This window comes from Conger conger, chromosome 17 (assembly GCF_963514075.1).
Source record: "Conger conger chromosome 17, fConCon1.1, whole genome shotgun sequence".
Lineage (NCBI taxonomy): Eukaryota > Metazoa > Chordata > Actinopteri > Anguilliformes > Congridae > Conger > Conger conger.
Window position 1 is genome coordinate 23,415,011 of NC_083776.1, and position 20,359 is coordinate 23,435,369.

Genomic DNA, 20,359 nt, shown 5'->3' on the forward strand with positions numbered 1-20,359 from the left:
AATACACTTCAGCTAACTCTAAAACAGCTTTACACCCTTTAGACTCTAGAGGCCAGAATGGCCCTGGACGCATCATTGTAAAGCGGGCTGATTGTTAGAAACTTCCACAGCCATTAACAATATCCCTCACTGCACAATCTGGGCCCAAACTGTAAGAATAGCTTTTAGAAGAAAACTGACTTACAGAATTTACATTCTTCACATACAGTCCACCTATTCTACTGGACACCGAACTGAAGGAATTTAGTGCACCCTCATACCTCCAAAACTGTTCCAGAGAAGATTATATGGGCACACAGGGGACTCTGGGGGTCATACCCCTGGTTCTTACAGAAGTCTGTCTGGGCCAGAGACATGGACAGGGAGGCCTGTGGATTCACCTGAGAGAAACACACACAGACTCAACGTTATAAACACATAAACCTGCACATACTGTAACTAACCCTTGAGCTCACAAATATGCAGTTAATAGGTTTTTAACCTTGTAATACTATGAAAATCACAACTTCTAAAGCAATGGAGTTCCAGAACACAGCTCATCGTTTTTTAAAAAGCATCCCCCTCCTTTTCAAAGGGGTAATATCTTACAGTCATGCTACAATCACTCCTTTGAGGACACTGCTTATTGCCCTGAAGTGTATAAAAAGTGCCGTAAGATATTTAGAAACTTTCACACACATCATAAATAGATAAATGCATGTGTCTAGAAAAGCTGTTTTGCAGCTTTCATTTGAATTTACAAAACATGTTGTGTAACAGTTCACCAGCACTTCATAAAATGAATACATGAATCAGGCATTGTGAAGGGTAGTAACTGTCAGCACGGGAAAAATGCTGCGTCATCTCCCAAAATGCGCGGAGTCATGAGGCAGCAGCTGCGTTCTTATCAATCTGTAGCACAGCCAAGATGTGCAACTATCAAACTGGAGGTCATTACGTGCACGTTATGTACTTGAAATGTATGTTGTCCAATTTATTTCAGGCTTAGTTTTCACCGATTATCTTTAGGTCGGATGCATGACTTGCCATTTAGTATATGAGTATATATCACGTGCTTCTGAAGTGCCATCATTTCACAGAGCCAGTTAGCTGAAATATCGATACCTGCAGATCCTGCACCGAGATCTCCATGCGGGTCAGATACATATAGGGCACGCCAGTTCCGTAGCCCACTGGTCCGTCGCTCACGGAAAATGCGTTGGAGAACGGCTGTCCCTTCACCGGGTCACGGGTGGAGATGGTAGCCATCGACGCCCAGTCGCACTGGTTGGCGACGAATCTTGCTACTTTGGCGACGTCTTCGTGAGGAGGAATTTTGTAAAGGTCGCATGGGAGGGCGAGAATTGCCGCAAAAACTACACCTAGTGTTGGTGTGAGTGCCATGTTGCATTCCAGCTTCCTTCGAAGCGTTTGAGCTGTTGTTTATGTTTTATGATCATATGACCACTTGAGTTAAGTCACGTGACAGTCACAATTGAGTCTCATTGGTTAGGTACACATAACTGTATAAGAACAGTTCTGTAGCTGGTTGGATACAATGGATTATTTGGTTGCATGGCACGGTGTTCAGAGGACTATCCCGTCATTTGACCTGCTCATACGCATGTACACATGCACACAAGTTCGTCTCCGGACAAAGACTATTTTTCATTTTGTGGAACATCCATGAAATGTGTTCGCCACAAAATGCAAAGGTTCTATAAAAAAAATCATATTTGGGGATCAATGTGTGTGTGTGTGTGTGTGTGTGTGTGTGTGTGTGTGTGTGTGTGCGCGTGTGTGTGGGTATGTAGGTTAGTAGGAAAGTGGGAAGGCACATGTCCGCATGTGTTTGTGTGAGGGATTTGGGGATCAATGTATATGTGTGTGTGTGTGTGTGTGTGTGTGTGTGTGTGTGTGTATCTACACAGTGTGATGATAATGGTGTGTATGTGTGTGTGTGTGTGTAGGTGAGTGGGAAGGCACATGTGTACTTAGCATGTGTTTGTGTGAGGGATTTGGGGATCAATGTGTGTGTATGTGCATCTATACAGTGTGATGATAATGGTGTGTGTGTGTATGTGTATCTATACAGTGTGATGATAATGGTGTGTGTGTGTAGGTGAGTGTGTGTGTGTGTGTGTGTGTGTGTGTGTGTCTGGGAGCGGGAAGGCACATGTGTACATTGCATGTGTTTGTGTAGGGATTTGTGGTGAGAAGACAGCTGGACTTTGACCGTGGTCCTGAGCCATCCTCCAGAGGCCCTGCAATGAGAGTAATGGAGTCCCGCACACAGAGAGTGACGCTCCGCTGCCTGCTACTACTCCTCTCCTGGATCTCAGTTAGCCTGGGAGCCTACGGAGGTAAGAGCCTTTCCTCACCGTTAGAAAAGCCCCGGAGCATAGCCTGGCACATTAACCCACTGGGACACGGAATTCCAGAGTGATTGACAACTAAAAAAAGAAACCCACACTTTCTCTTTCCCCACACGCAGGTAGGGATTTAGTCCTGTACAGTACCAAATGTCTCATTAACACTGGCTCTATTGCCACCGTGTATAATGTAATGTATAATGTAAATATTGTTGATTCATTTATTGCTGTTGTGGTGGTTGTTGTTGTTGTTGTTTTTCAATGTCAGGTCATCATTGGAAATTATAAATTGACCGTCCCTATTAAAAAAAAAGGCCTCATTATAATGACAATTTTCTTAGATTTTTCTTTACTGTTTTCACTTCTATTCAATTCAGCAACCGTGTTCTTGAGTGGGCCACAGGCAAGTGGTGTACTAACACACAGAATGCGGCGCGCCAACTCCTTTCTCGAGGAATTGAAACTGCCCGATCTGGAAAGAGAGTGTTTGGAAGAGCAATGTTCCTATGAGGAAGCACGAGAAATCTTCCAAGTTCCGGAAATCCTTGTGAGTATTGCAGAGCTCTAAGAATGTGTTGTTGACTGTGATATAGATATATTCTGAGACCCTGGTAATGTAATAAAGGCATTATCAAATCACGGTCCTCAAGGGCTGAGAACTGTTGCTTTTCCACCTTTCCTTTACCTGGGAGTCAGGTGTGAAGACAGTCAGTAGCACTATTTTTTCAGCTAATTACACAGGAGAAAAGAAAACCAGGGCCAATTTGATGATCCCTGGTGTAGCATTGAGTGCTTTGAGTGTGTGAGAATGAATAAACTAAAATATTTTCAGTCCTTCAGAACCAACTCAATATTATAGATGTATCTTTGTCCTTTGCATGCATATCCTTGGCAAAATCTGCAAAAGCGGAATCCCAAATGTACAAGAAGCTCTTGCAATCCAAGAAAAATAACTGATCCAATACCCAGAAATGATTTCTGCCATTGCAAAAAAATGAATTGGTAGGGTCAGCTTATTATAATACCACAGTTGCATCAACATAATAATTTGCCTTGTTTTACAGAATGACTTCTGGAAGAGTTATTCAGGTATGTTCCATCCTTTGTTCATTGAATAGCTTGGAGTTTATGAGGTGTGTGTGTGTGTATGTGTGTGTATCGCTGCATGTTTATAAAGTGTGTACGTGTGTGTTATGAGGTGTGTGTGTATATGTGTGTGTTTATGAGTTCTGATCCGTTTCTCTCTGGAGAGGAGGATGCCTGCGAGTCCAGTCCCTGCCAGCATGGAGCCACCTGTCTGGACCACGTCAGCTCCTACACCTGCATCTGCCCCTCTGGGTTTGAGGGAAAGGACTGTGGCACAGGTACTGTCATCTATGCCTGGATCTGTCTTCTGTCCTGGTGTGGGTGCAGGTTTCTACTAGTCTTGCACTAAGCCTACTTATCAACCAGAATTAGTTAATTAGTTGAATAAGGTGTCAAAGTGCTGATCAATCTGTATAAATGGAATGCAATATGAAAAAAAAAAACAAGAAATTACCACTGAATAAGGGAATCCGCAAGCAAAATAGATAACAGGGCTACTGGGTGGCTCATTTGGTTAAGGCACCATGTTGTCTCGGAAGGATGAGCCTCACAGTCATTGAGCCAGCCAAGAGGACCAGAAGGCCGGGTGTGTGCTTTGTGACATCGTTACATAGGTTCCATTACACCAGACATGCTCAGTAAAGCATAGAAAAGTACTTGGCAAAACAGTGAAAGTGATTTGTACCCAGGCGCTATTTTGACCTGCAGCAGGCAGGTCAGGACAGAAGCCCCCCCCTGATTGGAGTTCCCCGATGCGGTTTCATTCCTGTTTTATAGCCACAGCCGTCCAGAGATCGGTCAGCTGCTTGTACAGGAACGGAGGGTGTGAACACTTCTGCAACGAGGGGCCTGGCTCAGTGTGCCAGTGCAGCTGTGCCCCCGGCTACAGCCTGGCTGATGACAACTCCACCTGCCTCCCAAAAGGTGTGCGCCTCACCTGGGCCTCTGCCACGCCCAAATCTCAGCCACATTGGGCAGACACCAGTGCCACAGGGTGTACTCACAGAACCCTAGGGTGTGCACGGGCAGGAATTGTCTCTCCAAGCATGCTGTGCTGGTGTTCAGTTGTGTAGTGTGATGATGGGTAAGTAAGGGTAAAGAACTGTCCTTGAACTGTCAGAGGTTTAATTCCCAGTCAGGAGACTGCTGTTGTACACTTGAACAGGACACTTAAGTATGTATCCAGCTGTATAAATGGATACTCAGTTAATAGTATCCATTTATACAGCACAATTTGTTAACAGTCAATAAATTGTGTAAGTCGCTTTGGATAAAAGCGTCTGCTAAATGCCCGTACTGTTACTGTAATTATCTCTCTTCCTCTCCAGTCCCTTATCCATGTGGCAGAGTGGTGGGGGGGGCGTTTAGCCCCAGGATAGTCAAAGGCGTAGTGTGTCCCAAGGGCCAGTGCCCGTGGCAGGTACCGTACACGTCCACACTGAACCCACTCATTATATTATGAATAAATTGCCATTTTTGCCCATCAATCTACATGTAATAACCCGTAATGAAGGAGAACATGTTTTATTTCATTTCTTTGCTAATTTATTAAAAATCTAAAACTGAAATCTCTCATTTACTTAAGTTCTTAGGACCCTTTGCTGTGGCACTCAAAATTGTGGTCAAGTGCATCCTGTTTAATTTAATTATCATTGAGATGCATCTTGAACTTGGAGTCCACCTGTGGCAAATTGAATTGATTGGACATAGTTTAAAAAGACACTCACCTGTGTACATAAGGCCCCATTATGCACATTGCATGTCAGGACAAAGACTAAGCCATGAGGTCCAAGGAACTCTCTGTAGACCTCTGTGATGAAATTGTGGCGAGGCATAGACAATGAACTGAAGCATTCAGCCAAGACAACACTGGAGTAGCTTTGGGACAAGTCTCTGACTGTCCGTGAATGGCCCTGCCAAATCCCAGACTTAAACCCCATAGAACATCTGTGGAGAGACCTGAAGATGCCAGTTCACTGACACTTCCCATCCAATCTGTCTAAGCTTGAGAGGATTTGCCAGGAAGTGTTGGATAAATTGCCCAAATCCAAGTGCACAAAGTTTGTAGACTTACCCAAGAACACTTGAAGCTGTAACTGGGCTTCTACAAAGTACTGATTTAAGGGTCTGAATACTTATATAAATGAGAGATTTCAGTTTTTGATTTTGAAACATGTTTACACTTTCTGTTTATGGGTTATTGAGTGTAGATCGACTTCTATCCATTTAAAATTAAATCTACAACACAATAAAATATGCAAAAAGTGAAGGGGTCTAAATACTTTCTGAAGCTACTGTATGCACTCCCAGACCAGCTAATGAATCTGCAGCATCATTAAAGTGAATGACAATTCAAATGTTATTACATCATAATTAAGATACTCTCCAAATAGAAGTAATTTAATATATATAGTACCAGATCTTCTCTCTCTGTCTCCGTCTCTTTCTACAGGCAATGCTGGAGGATGAGGGGAAGTATATATGTGGAGGCATCATCCTGGACACCCTGTGGGTCCTCACGGCTGCACACTGTTTGTTTAGAACCCAGGCATCGAATCTCCGGGTTACCGTGGGTGCGTGGCCTCTGTTTCGGCTGCATGAGTAGGAGACCACAGTGGTGGATTTGACGTGTTCCCTCGTTCGCCGAGTCAAAGTTTGACATTGTTTCTGTCTCCATCCCCATTGGCCTCTCCTCTCCCTTCCCCCCCCCCTCCAAATCATCTGCTCTACCCCTCGTTTCTCCACTTTTACATTCCACCTCTGGCCCATCCTCTCATTTCCTCCCCGCTTCCTCGCCCTCCTCCAGGTGAGCACATCCGGCTGGAGAGGGAGGGCACGGAGCAGGTGCGGAGGGTGGTGCGGATGCTCATCCACCCGAGCTACAACATCACCACCAAGGACGGGGACCTGGCCCTGCTGCGGCTGCATTCGGCGATAGAGTTGGGCCCCTTCGTCGTGCCCGCCTGCCTCCCGCCGCTGGCCGGAGACTTCGCCGCGCGCACCCTGGCGGCGGTGCACAACTCCACGGTGAGCGGCTGGGGGAAGCTGGCCGAGTCGGGCCCGGAGTCTCTCGTCCTGCAGAGGCTGGTGGTGCCACACGTCCCCCTGCAGGACTGCCGTGCCCAGACCAGCCTCACCATCACCAGTAACATGTTGTGCGCCGGGTTTTTGGGGGGCATACACGATTCCTGCCAGGGAGACAGCGGGGGGCCCCTGGTCACCCGCTACAGGAACACCTGGTTCCTCACGGGCGTGGTGAGCTGGGGGAAAGGGTGCGCCCAGTTGGGCTTCTACGGTGTCTACACCCGGGTCTCCAGCTACCTGGCCTGGATCAGCGAAAACATGGCCACGGAGTGACAGGGAAGACCCCCCTTACTGCCGGGCTCTCGCTGGAGCCCAGCTCTAAGGAAACGGTGCCAATAGAAGTACCTCAATTATTCCTGAAAATATGGATTCAAATGGATTATGGAATCTCATTGAATCATGCTATTAAAGAAAATATGATATGAGAACACAGCTAAAAAAATACAATAGATTCTTAATATGTTTCAAGTGTAATATCTGTTAGTTGTAAAGGGGAAAAAAAGAAAACTTTATTTGTATTATTATGTATTATTTTTCTGCACAATTAAGACTTCTATTAAGTTAATCTGAACTCTCCCTGCCAGGCAGCTGAATATACATTTATTTTACAGCTGAATAAAATGAAATGCTGTACTAGAGGTGATGCAGTAAAAACCTTTCAGCAGCTGAATTAAAATGAACACTTTACTAAAAGAGAGAGCAGTTCTAATCATCCAACTAATTAATACAATAAAAAAACTAAAGTATGATAGTGTTGCATAAATTATTTTTGCCCACCACATAATTTATGAACAAGTAAATTGATACTTTAGGCCTATTTGTACATAAAGTGCTGTAGACCCATGCCATCAGCTCATCTCTGGTATCTCCAGATAAAGTTTAACATGGAGGACATACTGACGTACATAGGGGTAGAGGTGCCAGCAGGATCGGTTGAAAGAATAACAATAAATGAATCACACCATCTACAGAAGAAACGTTGGTCTCATGCACAAAAACATAGATACATGAATATATGAATACACCCAGAAATGCAGTGATACTCAAATAATCAATTTTGCGGTGATTGGTGGGCAACATGTGCATCGTATGTACCACTTGTTGAGGACAATATCCTGGCTACATTTGAAGCATTTCATTAATTTAGAACAAAAAAATCTATTTCCATAATCTGGAATGAATCACAGTAATAACACATTTTTTACCCAAAATGACCCAAAGTCTGAAAGTGTTTTCAAATGAAAACTGAAATGAGGGTCGTCTCAAAGAATACCCACCGAATAACTAAATTATAAATGATAATGACGATATTTTCTGCTCTGTTCTGTACACTGATACATTATCAGGCTGAATAAATAAAGGGCATTTTATCAATGGTGATCACATTATATAATTCCCAAGTATTTACAATACTGGACCTAACAAAAAACGAATAAAAACATTATTTACAAAACCCTATCTTGACTGATTTATTACTGCCAATGCATTTTCATATAATGTAAATATGTCCGTCTTTTTGAACAACAAAGAATGACTAAATGATAAATTAATAATTGTTTCACAGCACATTAAGTCAGGCATGAATAATCCATCACTGAATCAATGTTTTGTAGCCTAGCAGAGTGAAGTCAGACATGAATAATCAATATCTGAGAGCAGCACAAGGCCATGCTAGATTAAAGCGTTGGAGAGTGGCCTATGACCAGACATAAATAAACACAGTTTCAGTGTGATCAGAGCCCAGATGTAGCTGCAGTCTAATCATGACAACTGAGAGGATTTGGAGGAGGGGCCAGCTCAGTAGCCAATGGGAGGAGTTTATCTCAGGGTCCAGGGGGGAGGAGATGGGGAGGGGTGAAAGGGGCTGGCACCGCAGGGTAAAGACTGAGGTCAGACTTTGGTCGCTGGGACGCAGAGGGAGAGACTGGTCAGACATGTGGCAGAGTTTCACCATGTGGCTGCGCATCGCCTGTCTCCTTCTGGGGTTATCCTACTCCACTCCTGCCTCAGGTAAAGTGGGACAGCGTGGGGAACGGGTCTATAGACATGTAGACTGGTATCTCTGAGACCCATGTCATTGGTTGGGCAGCCTGTAGCGTAGTGGTTAAGGTACATAACTGGGACCCGCAAGGTCGGTGGTTCAATCCCCGGTGTAGCCACAATAAGATCCGTATATCCGTTGGGCCCTTGAGCAAGGCCTTTAACCCTGCATTGCTCCAGGGGAGGATTGTCTCCTGTTTAGTCTAATCAACTGTACATAACTCTGGATAAGAGTGTCTGCCAAATGCCATTGATGTAATGTAATGTAATTCAGTTTAGGTTCTTTAAAAAAAATTGTTTTTGTAATGTTGCAAATTTAGTTTGTTTTGTCTCCGTCATAGTATCCAGATATGTAATCATGATCTGAATAAAATGCACACTCATGACCTCACTTCTGCTTTAATGGTTGTTATGAATGGGGGGAGGTGGCAACACATACAGTGTATCACAGACGCGCATCTCCTGTGACCCCCTCCCCGCAGTGTTCCAGGGACGGGACCAGGCCCACAGCCTCCTGGACAGGGCCAAGCGGGCCAACTCGGGCTGGCTGGAGGAGATGAAGGCCGGGAACCTGGAGCGGGAGTGTCTGGAGGAGGTCTGCTCATACGAGGAGGCTCGGGAGGTGTTTGAGCACGACCAGGCGACGGTACGCCAAGCCGTCGTCACATCCTCACCACTGTTTGTTCGCTCATCGAGTGGCCTTATCCAGCTTTCATGTATGGATATACTGTATGCATTTGTGTAGCAGCTGACATTATCTAGGGTTGTTTATGAGGTATAATTTTGTATGGTTGGAACGGAAATTTAAAAACATCCTGGTTTTAAGCTGCCACAGTGGACATGGACTCTACTAGATCAAAGATCCAATTTTCAAGAATTGTTAGCTGTACTTATATAATATGGGACTTCCCATATTACGAAAGTTACTCCAAGCCAAAGTTGCGCAAACATGTCCAGGACAAATGACTTTGACATACTTTTTCCCAGGCTTTCAGACACTTGCTTCCTTTGACACTGATCAGCAAAAATGTAATTTTCCCATTTTATTTTGCAGAATGAGTTCTGGAAACTCTACAATGGTGAGAATACCATTTCTTTGGCAGTGGTGAAACACAGCATGTGCCATCAGAAATATCATCACTGACCTGAGGAGCTTAATCACTGAGATGATGCTGCAACGCTGTGTTTTCAATCTTCACAGTTGCAGACTACTGTCATTCCAGTCCATGTCAGAACAATGGAACGTGTTCCAATCAACCATCGTCCTATGGCTGCCTCTGCCCCCTGGGGTTCAGCGGGCGGAACTGCGAGTTAGGTAATATCAATCTTGGGGTGAATATGCCCCCAAGATCACACCCCCTGTTCTGAGCTTGTCCTGGGGCCTTCATAAGCTGCAGTGATAACTGCACTGAGTAAAACCCGGAACAGCTCTTTTTACTTTCGTAATAAAAGATTTGGGAGCATTCCGGGTTTTACTCAATGCAGTTATCCAGCTAACTCACTAATCCTGCTTCATGATACAGGCCTCCTGGAGATACAGTGGCTCAAACCTAGATGATGACTGCTAAAGTGTCATTGTGGCTGGTACAATATGAATGTGTTGAAGCAATTTCATATTCTCTCCTGGGGAGAACATTAGGGCATGAAGACAAGGGATTCTCTTCTTCCCAAGATTAAATTTTGAACAATAAAAAAATATCCCAACTGTTGCCATGTTGTATGCTAAAATAGAACAGCCAGAGCCTCTTTGTCAACATGGTCTTCCTCACCGCAGAGTTCAAGCTTGTTCCAGACACCTGTCTGCACGAGAATGGAGGGTGTGAACACTTCTGTGAGGAGGGAGGAGGGTCGCGGAACTGTTCCTGTGCGGCAGGGTATGTCCTGGCTGCGGACGGGCAGCGCTGTCTGGCTGAAGGTGGGAACCAGAAGCAGGAAGCAGGGGTTCCCTGGGTGCCACCATGGGGAGCCCTGAGTGCCTGAACACAGACCCTAACTTAGGCCTAATTCATAAAAAACATTGCTGTTTGAATGTTGACACTCTGATGAAGGCCACGCCTGCCAATAAAGTGGTATAAAGTGGATAAAGTAGCAATGTTGCGCTTTTTCCTTACTTTTTCCAAATGTGGACAAATAACATGATGTATCATTTGTATTTTTAAATCAGTTGGTGTTAGAGTTGAAATGCATTGCATCTTTAAAATGGACTTGCTTTGTGTTTTTCTAAGCATACCGCTCCATTTCTCACCATATCTTGCACCAATATGTGTGACAGGCTAGCTCAGGTGTTCATACTACGTTGCAAACAGTGTTGTCAAAGCAAAGGTGACAAATATCAGGAACATCAACAACAACCGAAGCCCTCTCTCCCTCCCTCCCTCCCTCCCTCCCTTCTAGAAATGTACCCCTGTGGGACGGTCCCTGTCTTGCAGGGGATCCTCTCAGAGAAGAGGAACTTGCCCGATGACCCTCGGTCAAGGATCGTGGGGGGAACCGAATGCCCCAAGGGCCACTGTCCCTGGCAGGTAAAGGAACCCTCACAAGCCTCACACCTCTACCACAAACATCTGATCACAGTGTTCTTAACTGAATATTTGAATGCTGATATAACAATCCATACTAGAAATTGAAAGCAATGGACCAAAGAAAATCTACTCTTCAATGGGTTCGTACTTGATATTAGTGTTATCTTCGTTGGCAGAGTCTATAACGTTTGTTGTGATGAAGGCATCTGTAGGCTTCTCTGCGCTCCAGGTTCTGCTGGTGTATGGACAAAAGGGATTCTGTGGAGGTGTAATCTACACAGCCACCTGGATCCTCACTGCCACCCACTGTCTGGAGAACATAGATGTCCGCCACCTCAAGGTGGTCGCAGGTACAAACAGTGCACTTGAGTTGTTTGTGTCCACATGCCCTTCCAAACTACCCCAGCCTAGACCTAGAGATTTACCGTCCTGTAGGGCTTGATTCACTGCACCAGGTGCACTCATGATGGAACACATCAAATACCTGGGCTTGGGGTACCTGAGGAGAGATTTGGGAACCACTGGAGTAGTTGATACATTGAGTTGAGGCAGGTCTAGCCCAGGGCTGCCCAACCCAATCTACAGTTCCGATCTCTTGCTGTTGAATGAGGTGTGCTTTCTTAGGGTTGGGGTGGGGGCAGCCCTGCTTTAAAGCATCCATTAATCTTTAGTGATATCTTTGGCATGCTAATTCAGGCGTTTGCAACTCTGGTCCTGGAGAGCCATAAGCACTGCTGGTTTTTGTTTCCACCTTATCATCAGCACCAAATTCAGACCCAAGAAACTAGGTGAAGTTAGTTAATGGTGCTGCTCTAATTGATTAAATAAGTGCAGATTAACAACGAAAACCAGCAGAGCCTGCAGCTCTCTAGGACAAGGGTTGCTGACCCCTGTGCAAATTTAAGATCATTAAATCACTGCACCATGTATTCGTGTGCCCCATTGTATCTTTAAGATGTTTGTTTTTCTCTGTACTGTACTGATTGCATTAGCGGAGTGTTCTTTCACGAGCTTGGCACTGACAGACTGACGCTGTCCGCCGTAGGTGAGCACAACCTGGACGTGGAGGAGGGCTCAGAGCAGACCGTCCAGGTGGTGGAGATGGTGCCGCACCCGGCCTACGTGGTGAAGACGGCGGACAACGACATCGCGCTGCTGCGCCTGGCGGAGCCCATTCGCTTCTCGCCGTACGCCGTGCCCGCCTGCCTGCCCCGGCGGGCGCTGGCGGAGCAGGAGCTGTGGGCGGTCCACCTCCACACCGTCAGCGGCTGGGGGAGGCGCAGCGAGCTGGGGCCCACCTCCCGGATCCTCCGTAAGCTGGACGTCCCGCGCATCCGCACGCAGGACTGCGTGGAGAACAGCGGCGTGACTGTCACCGCTAACATGTTCTGCGCCGGCTACATCGAGGGCAAGCAGGACTCATGCAAGGGCGACAGTGGGGGCCCTCTGGTCACCAGGTACAGGCAAACCTGGTTCCTGTTGGGCATCGTCAGCTGGGGCAAGGGCTGCGCTCGGCCAGGGAATTATGGGATATATACACGCGTGTCAAACTACCTGGACTGGATTCATGAGCACACTGCCAAACAGGCTGTCAATGGCACCGAGACAAAAATATAATCTTATAAAAATGCAACAAACCTGCAAATGTTTTACTGAACTTTCTGCATCATTTTATTTATACCTCTTTAATACTTGGTCATGTAATTTATCTCTGGCATTCTACATACATCCACTAAGCTGAAAAGGGATACCAAGATGCCACACACAAGTAATAATATAATTGGTGCTTTGAGCAATTAGAAAAGGCTCTAAATGAAATTAAATCCGAAGAAATAGTATAAATTCCATTTACAGCCATACTTTCAACAGATTTTTGTCAAAAGGGACCTATAGAAGTTAAATCCATATCAGTAAGTAATTTTGAGCAAAATTAGCTAAGTTAATTTGCATCAGGTGATACACAGTGGCCAAGTTGAGGAAACTGTGTATGAGAATGCCCCTCTAATGTCTGCACACGGATAAACATTTATCTGAGCTTTTGAAAATAAGTCTGTAGAGGTTTAATGTACACTGCACAGGACAACAGATAGCTTTACGTTTTACACACACCAAGTCATCTGACTGGGCAGTGAAAAAGGAAAGACATACAGATTATATGGCATAAACAATCATGCCTTTAGCTCTCTACATACTGTACGTGATAAGAAAGCTCCATTTACCCATGCCATTATGAATCTATTTGTATAAACATAGAGGTGATTAAATGAACAGTACATATAAAAATGTGCAAGTGTATGTTTTTTTGCCAGTCTTTGGAGAAACATTTACACACTGGATACTGAGCACAGGGGTCTCCTGTCCTGTATGTTCCATTTCCTGTGACGAATACGAAGAGAAGGTCCTGGCATCCTGCTGAGGAACATGACCACATCCAGGCTGTGTCTGAAACAGCTTACTTGCCTACTATTGAGTTACTTGCCTACTTGGACAAGTAAGCCATTTCAGATTTCAGTTTTATTTCATTTCAGTGTTAGGGAGGCAGAGAAGTACTGCCACCACTGTTACAGCGGAAATTGATAGAGGTCCGCCGTCTTTAATGACCTTCCATGACATACAGGAAGGAGCGATGTGCAAAACTGACACTTGAAAGAGCAAGGACGTTCCATTTGTCTAATAAATCTTCACTTGATTCCTCTGTCTTTGAGTCCTTTCCTTTTCTTGCCTACTCTGATAGGTGGAGCTAGGAATGAAGAAAAAAGGCAAGGAATGGAAACAAAGAGGTAAAAATAAGGATTTAGAAAGAGCCCCAGGATTGGTTGGAAAAACAAAAACAGATTATGTGATCAGAGACTTGCCCTAATCTGCATTCAGTCTCAGAAACTGGCAGTGCCACTCCACAACGCCACCTGCAGCCCAACATTGGAAATGCGTTCAACACTGTTCTCCAAACACAAGTAACTCAAACATGTCTGAAGCCCTCTCACATCATCCAGGCTGCAATGGATCCCAAATTTTTCTGTTAACCATTGGCAGAGTCAGGTCAAAGAGAACAGAGCAAATATTTACAACATATCTTGTCCTTTTCAGAGTGAGCACATTCCATGCAACCCTTGACCCCAGCAGAAAGACAGTTTCATTGGTGGATTTGCTAACCGTCTCCGTGGTGACACAATAGGCCATCCATCAGAAAATGGCGTTTGTCTAAAATGTGAAAACAGGACACTAGATCAGTACCCGTTAAGGTCAGCGGAGACTTCCCGTCTCATCCCAAATGACCCCACTGAAGCTCATGCCCATCTGGGAGCCAACACCCCCCACTATCTGCCACACAGGTCAATGACCTTTCTTCCCCCCTCCCTCCCCCGCTCTCTCCCAGTTCTCTTGTTCCTCTAGAGTAGTGAAGTCTATTAGCCTTCGAAGCGGCCATGACGCGTCTCACCCACAGTTGTCTTCTCCTCCTTCTGTTTCAACAGGTCTCCGCAGAAGGTAGGTACTGCCATCATTCAATAAATAACTCAGCGTGTCCTTCACAACAGGACCAGACACTCGAAGGAACATTTTAAAGTTAGGCTTAAATCCAGTCATGCCTAATACAGTACTTGTATTTAATCTGTGAACATGTGAAATTGATATATGAAAATGGTAGTGACAAAATTGTATTGTGGTATAGGAACCATTAGGGTTGAGCACTCCTGGATAGTTTTTTTCTATGGCACTTGCTGGGATGTATAGGAGTACGCATTATGTCACTTTGAAATGGTGGATGACTACAGACAGTCCTGCAAGGTCCAGTACTGTGACTGTGGTCAGAAGTTATCGTTTGAAGGTCATTATTTGTTATGGTTTGAAGCTCACAGACAAACGTCTCGCAGCTCAGAAGCTCAAACAGGCCAACAGTTTATTTTCATTTGGCAGATTTTTTAGGTGATAATATTGAAGAGCAAGCACATTCTCTCTGAAGGATACAGTGGTACAATCCGGTTTCATAAATCAGTCTGCCGACTGAATATCTGAGGAAACTAAGGCCAGAGTTGGGCTGTCAAGAAGTTTGGAGAATATTGTTGAGCACAGAGGGATTTGAGTGCGTATTGGGGTGGATGTGGGGGAATTTTAGGAGAATGTTCTGGATGCCTGCTGTCAGGTGGGGGGTGGATTTTTTGGGAGAATGTTCTGGAAGACTGCTGCCGTGACTCTTGTCCCCTGATCCCAGTCTTCCTCCAGGGCCAGGATGCCAGTCAGGTGCTGGTCCGGAGGCGCCGGGCCAACAGCATCTTCGAGGAGATGCGTAAGGGGGACATGGAGCGGGAGTGCATAGAGGAGAAATGCGACTACGAGGAGGCCAGGGAGATATTCGAGAACGACGATAAGACAGCAAGTAGCACATCTTCCTCTCACTTTCGCTCTCAGTGACGGACGTTCATCTTCACACCTCGTCTCATACCATTTACATGCTTGCACTCAGACCGAACGCACAGAACATTCTAAAGCTGGAACATACATTCACTGAGCACTTTATTAGGTAGACCTGTACACCAGATTGTCCGTGCAAATATTTAATCAGCCAATCATGTGGCAGCAACTAAATGCATGAAAGTATGTAGACATGGTTGAGAGGTTCAGCTGTTTTTAAGACCAAATGTCAGAATGGGGAAGAAATGTGATCTAAGTGACTTTGACTGTGGAATGTTTTTTGGTGCAAGACAGGGTGGTTTGAGTATCTCAGAAACGGCTGATCATCTGGGATTTTCATGTACAACAGTCTCTAGAATTGGCAGAGAATGGTGCGAAAAACAAAAAAACATCCAGTGAGCAACAGTTCTGCAGGCAGAAACACCTTATTAATGAGAGAGCTCAGAGGAGAAGGGCCAGACTGGTCAAAGCTGACATGAAGGTGACGGTAATGCAAATAACCACACATTGCAACAGTGGTATGCAGAAGAGCATCTCTGAACACACAATACTTCAAGCATCTCAGTGGATAGGCTACAACAGCAGAAGAAAACTTGAGTCTAATAAAAACCTAATAAAGTGCTGAGTGTATATACCCACAAAACACAATCTAATGCAACAATTATCAAATATCAAACTTGGTCTTGGGGCACCCAGATGTAAACTATTTTTTCTTCCAACCACGGTTCCAGCCACTGAATTGTAAAAGTAAATGTAGTTTCTTGTTCTTATTATAAACTTTTGATGTCTATTGAAAGTTAATAATAATAATAATAATAAGAAGAAGAGGAAGAATAATAATATTCTATGAAGATGGGCCTTACTCTTTCAGGCACTCTATTTGCAATTACTCCTTTAATGGGTTTGTTTCTCATTCCCCCAGAAAGCATTCTGGAACATCTATCATGGTAAGACAAAATGGTGCAACTATATTCTGCTTGTGTGTTTGGGGGGGGGGGGGGGTTCAGCCAAGTTTTTGTGCTTCATGTAAGGTCAAGTGATGTTTTCCTTTGTGTTGACATGTTATTGTTAGTGTTAGGGGTGGTGTAAACACAGCGGGCCGTTACAATGGGGATTTTAAGGGCAGTGTTACTGGGTGTTCAGGGCACTGGGGGCTGGGTGTTAAAAACAAAAAAAACTGTCTTGTTCATGTTAAGGAAATTGCTTGCATTGTCAGGTGGGATAGCAGGATTTAAAAATAAGTATTATTAACTATTTAAAACAGGATTTGTTTATGGCTGTTGGGGCATTACGAATATGTATTATGAGATATACCAAGCCATGTGTCTGGCTTCACAGATGGGGATTCGTGTGAATCGATGCCCTGTGTCAACGATGGCTTGTGTAAGGATGGGATTGCGTCGTACACCTGCTACTGCGCATCCGGATTCCAGGGAGTCAACTGCGAAGTCGGTAGGTACCAATCTGAAACCGCCTGTAGATTCACTCTGAGTCCGCTGATCCCGTAGGTAAAAAGGACGGGTTTAGATGGGCCGGACGGGTCATGCCCTATGGTCGGCCATCTCACATCCGCCCTTCCTCTCAGTCATCCCGCAGCTGTGCCTGAACAAGAACGGCGGCTGCCAGCACTACTGCGACGTGCAGAAGGACCAGATGTACTGCTCCTGCGCCGATGGCTACTACCTGGGAGAGGACAAGAAGTCCTGCCTTTCCGATGGTGAGAGACTATTTGGGTGGTAAAGCCCAATGCAGATACATAAGAGACTGACATACACTTTATAACCGTCAAGTCTAAATAACTCTTATGCCACACAAATATCCAGCAGATGTGACATCAGTTACCATGGAGTTGCCCAAATACTTTTTGATTACAGCTGACAATCTGCAATTTAGACCTCATATTCATTGCTTAATTTCAAATCCATTGTGCTGGAGTACAGAGCCAAAACAACAAAAACTGTGTCACTGTCCAAATACTTACGGACTGCACTGCACGCTGCTGGTTCAACCCTGTTCTCTGCGGCAGACCCCTTTAAATGTGGCGTTCGGATAGCCAAGCATACGAGGAGAATCTTCATCTACAGACCGCAAGACAACGCCACGGAGTCAGGCAATTCCACCAAGGAGATGACCAATGTGACTGACATACCCAACAATGTCCCCAGCCCGAATAGGACAATGGTTGACGACTTTGTGGATGAGGACTACATCATCCCAGAGTTCTCTGCACACACCCGCATTGTGAACGGGGAGGAGTGTCCTCCTGGAGAATGCCCCTGGCAGGTACAGTACAGTACATTATTGGCATTTGGCAGCCGCTCTTATCCAGAGCGATGTACAGTTGATTAGACTAAGCAGGAGACAATCCTCCCCTGGAGCAATGCAGGGTTAAGGGCTTTGCTCAAGGGCCCAACGGCTGTGCGGATCTAATTGTGGCTACACTGGGATTAGAACCACCAATCTTGCACGTCCCAGTCATTCACCTTAACCACTATACTACAGTACACAGACACACACACACACAACACACAGACACACACACACGCACACGCACACGCACACACACACACCTCTAAATTCCAGCTATGCCCGCTTGACTAAAGCTGGTCTAACTGGGTATGAGCTGATCAACCTGCTGGTAGCTTGTCTGAGTTAAAAAATAACATGAGCTGGTCAAACCATGTCAAGCTGGGAGCTGGTCTGAACTGGTCGACCAGCTAAACCGGCGGTTTCAAAATCTTGCTTGAGCTGCTTTTTTCCACCAGGGCACACACATGTACGCACACACTCACTCTCTTTCAGTCTCGCTCACTCCTCGTGTTTTGTGGGGGCTGATGGTTTTTATTAACTGGTGATGTTTTGTGTCATAATAAAGATGTGTTAAGTCAACTCATTCATTCACTCTTTCACACACACACTCTTTCACACACACACACACATGCACCCCTGACACTTCATGCACACCAATACACACACACCTGACAGATGCACACCCCTAAGTGGTACCAGCATGATGCCCTGCCAGTAATTAAATGCACCCAACTGCAGTGCTTTATCTCTGTAGAGTTTCATCTGATTGTGCATACGTGCACTGAAAATGGGTCAGCATGTCTGGCTAATGATGACTTCTGCACTCGTTCCATCTTTCCTCAGGCTCTCCTGGTGAACACAGAGGATATGGGATTCTGCGGGGGCACAATCCTAAACGAATACTTCATTTTATCCGCAGCACACTGCATGAACCAGACGCGGTCATTCTATGTCATAGTCGGTACGTTGCATGGGCAACTCTGGTCATTCACATTAATGCCAATTTAGTTTTCCCATCTAAGACCAGTCCCTAGTCAAATGCTAACAATATTAACAGAGGTGCCAAGAGCAGTTATAACATTCTGAAACAAGGGTTGTATTTCATATTTCATGAAGCAGGAGTGCGGAGTTAGCTTGATAATGGCACTGGGTAAAACCCAGAACCCCCCCCCCCCCCCCGAATCTAGAACACGAATTGAAAGCTGTTCTGGGTTTTACTCAGCGCAGTTATCCAGCTTAATCCTGCTTTGTGAAATACCTCCCCGGTTTGTCTCTGCTCTGATTTTAGGAATAATGGATAATGGCTAGCTGCTTGCTTGATTGACAGTGATCAATCATGATCTAATGAATGCAGTGGGAACTACACAAGGGGGACCACCCCCTCCCCACCTGCCCCCACCCCCGGTTCATGTGCTCTGTCTGATGAACGCTCCTCCCCACCCGCCCCTACCACTGGTTCATGCGTCCGCTCCCCCCTCCCCATAGGTGAATTTGACAGGGAGAAGGAGGAGGGCACGGAGACCATCCACATGGTGGAGGAGGTGCTGACGCACCGGGGCTACGTCCCGGAGACGTACCACAACGACATCGCCCTCATCAAGCTGCAGACGCCCATCCGCTTCACCGCCTACGCCCTGCCGGCCTGCCTGCCCAACGCCAAGTTCGCCGAGGAGGTGCTGATGCGGCAGGAGGAGGGCCTGGTGAGCGGGTTCGGCCGCGTGCGCGAGGGCGGGCGCCAGGCCACGCTCCTCCAGCGGCTCAGCGTGCCCTACATCGACCGCGCCGTGTGCATCGAGTCCAGCCAGTTCAAGATCTCCCAGCGCATGTTCTGCGCCGGCTACGACCTCGAGAGCAAGGACGCCTGCCAGGGGGACAGCGGCGGACCCCACGTCACAAAGTTCGGGGAGACGTGGTTTGTGACGGGCGTGGTGAGCTGGGGCGAGGGCTGTGCCCGGGAGGGGAAGTATGGCGTCTACACGCAGGTGTCGAAGTACATCAACTGGATCATCTACGTCATGAAAAGATTCAAGGGAACGTAGGCCAAAGCTCGATAACCGTTATCCCTTTACGAAGGTGTCAGATCACAAATATGTGACTAGAGTGTTTTTACCTGAATACTGAAATGCTGATGTAACCATCACTGCTGATAGTTCTAGAACAGTGACTTTGAATTTTGAATAAAGACCGAAAAACAACTCTTTAAATGGTTAAATATGACTCACAGAGACAAATAAAGTGGCTTTTTGAATTACCAATGAAGTTGCTCCTCCTTTTCTCTTCACATACACCTACGACAGGGTTACCCAGAATTATTAAATTAGTGGTTTGGTTGCCTTCCCAAGGGATCTTTTTTTGTAATCACATCAACCAATCATGGTGTTCAGAGCCAGAACACAACGCTATCAGCCAGTAAATACAACAATCATCTCCCATCTGCAGCCTGTAAACCGTTCTGCTCATACTTTCTCCAGCAACACAAAAAATAGTCGCTACACACACACACACGCATGCACACACACACACACACACACACACACACACACATACATACATAGA

General features: G+C 45.7%; 2 protein-coding genes across 2 annotated transcripts; both read left to right on the forward strand.

Annotated features, from left to right (window-relative positions):
• Positions 1-830: 830 nt before the first annotated feature.
• On the forward strand, positions 831-20,054 carry LOC133116278 (uncharacterized). Its single transcript, XM_061225717.1, has 23 exons — positions 831-929; positions 2,183-2,342; positions 2,729-2,898; positions 3,416-3,440; positions 3,602-3,715; positions 4,215-4,361; positions 4,766-4,857; positions 5,890-6,010; positions 6,244-6,790; positions 8,437-8,531; positions 9,044-9,207; positions 9,616-9,640; positions 10,336-10,511; positions 10,991-11,083; positions 11,313-11,433; positions 12,129-12,581; positions 15,294-15,458; positions 16,420-16,440; positions 16,832-16,945; positions 17,079-17,210; positions 17,520-17,776; positions 18,647-18,764; positions 19,289-20,054. Exons 1-23 carry the CDS (start codon positions 852-854, stop codon positions 19,840-19,842), a joined length of 3,942 nt encoding a protein of 1,313 aa, XP_061081701.1. The 5' UTR covers positions 831-851; the 3' UTR covers positions 19,843-20,054.
• On the forward strand, positions 8,421-13,780 carry LOC133116214 (coagulation factor VII-like). The gene is made up of 8 exons (XM_061225549.1): positions 8,421-8,531; positions 9,044-9,207; positions 9,616-9,640; positions 9,763-9,876; positions 10,336-10,476; positions 10,956-11,083; positions 11,313-11,433; positions 12,129-13,780. Exons 1-8 carry the CDS (start codon positions 8,456-8,458, stop codon positions 12,698-12,700), a joined length of 1,341 nt encoding a protein of 446 aa, XP_061081533.1. The 5' UTR covers positions 8,421-8,455; the 3' UTR covers positions 12,701-13,780.
• Positions 20,055-20,359: the final 305 nt, after the last annotated feature.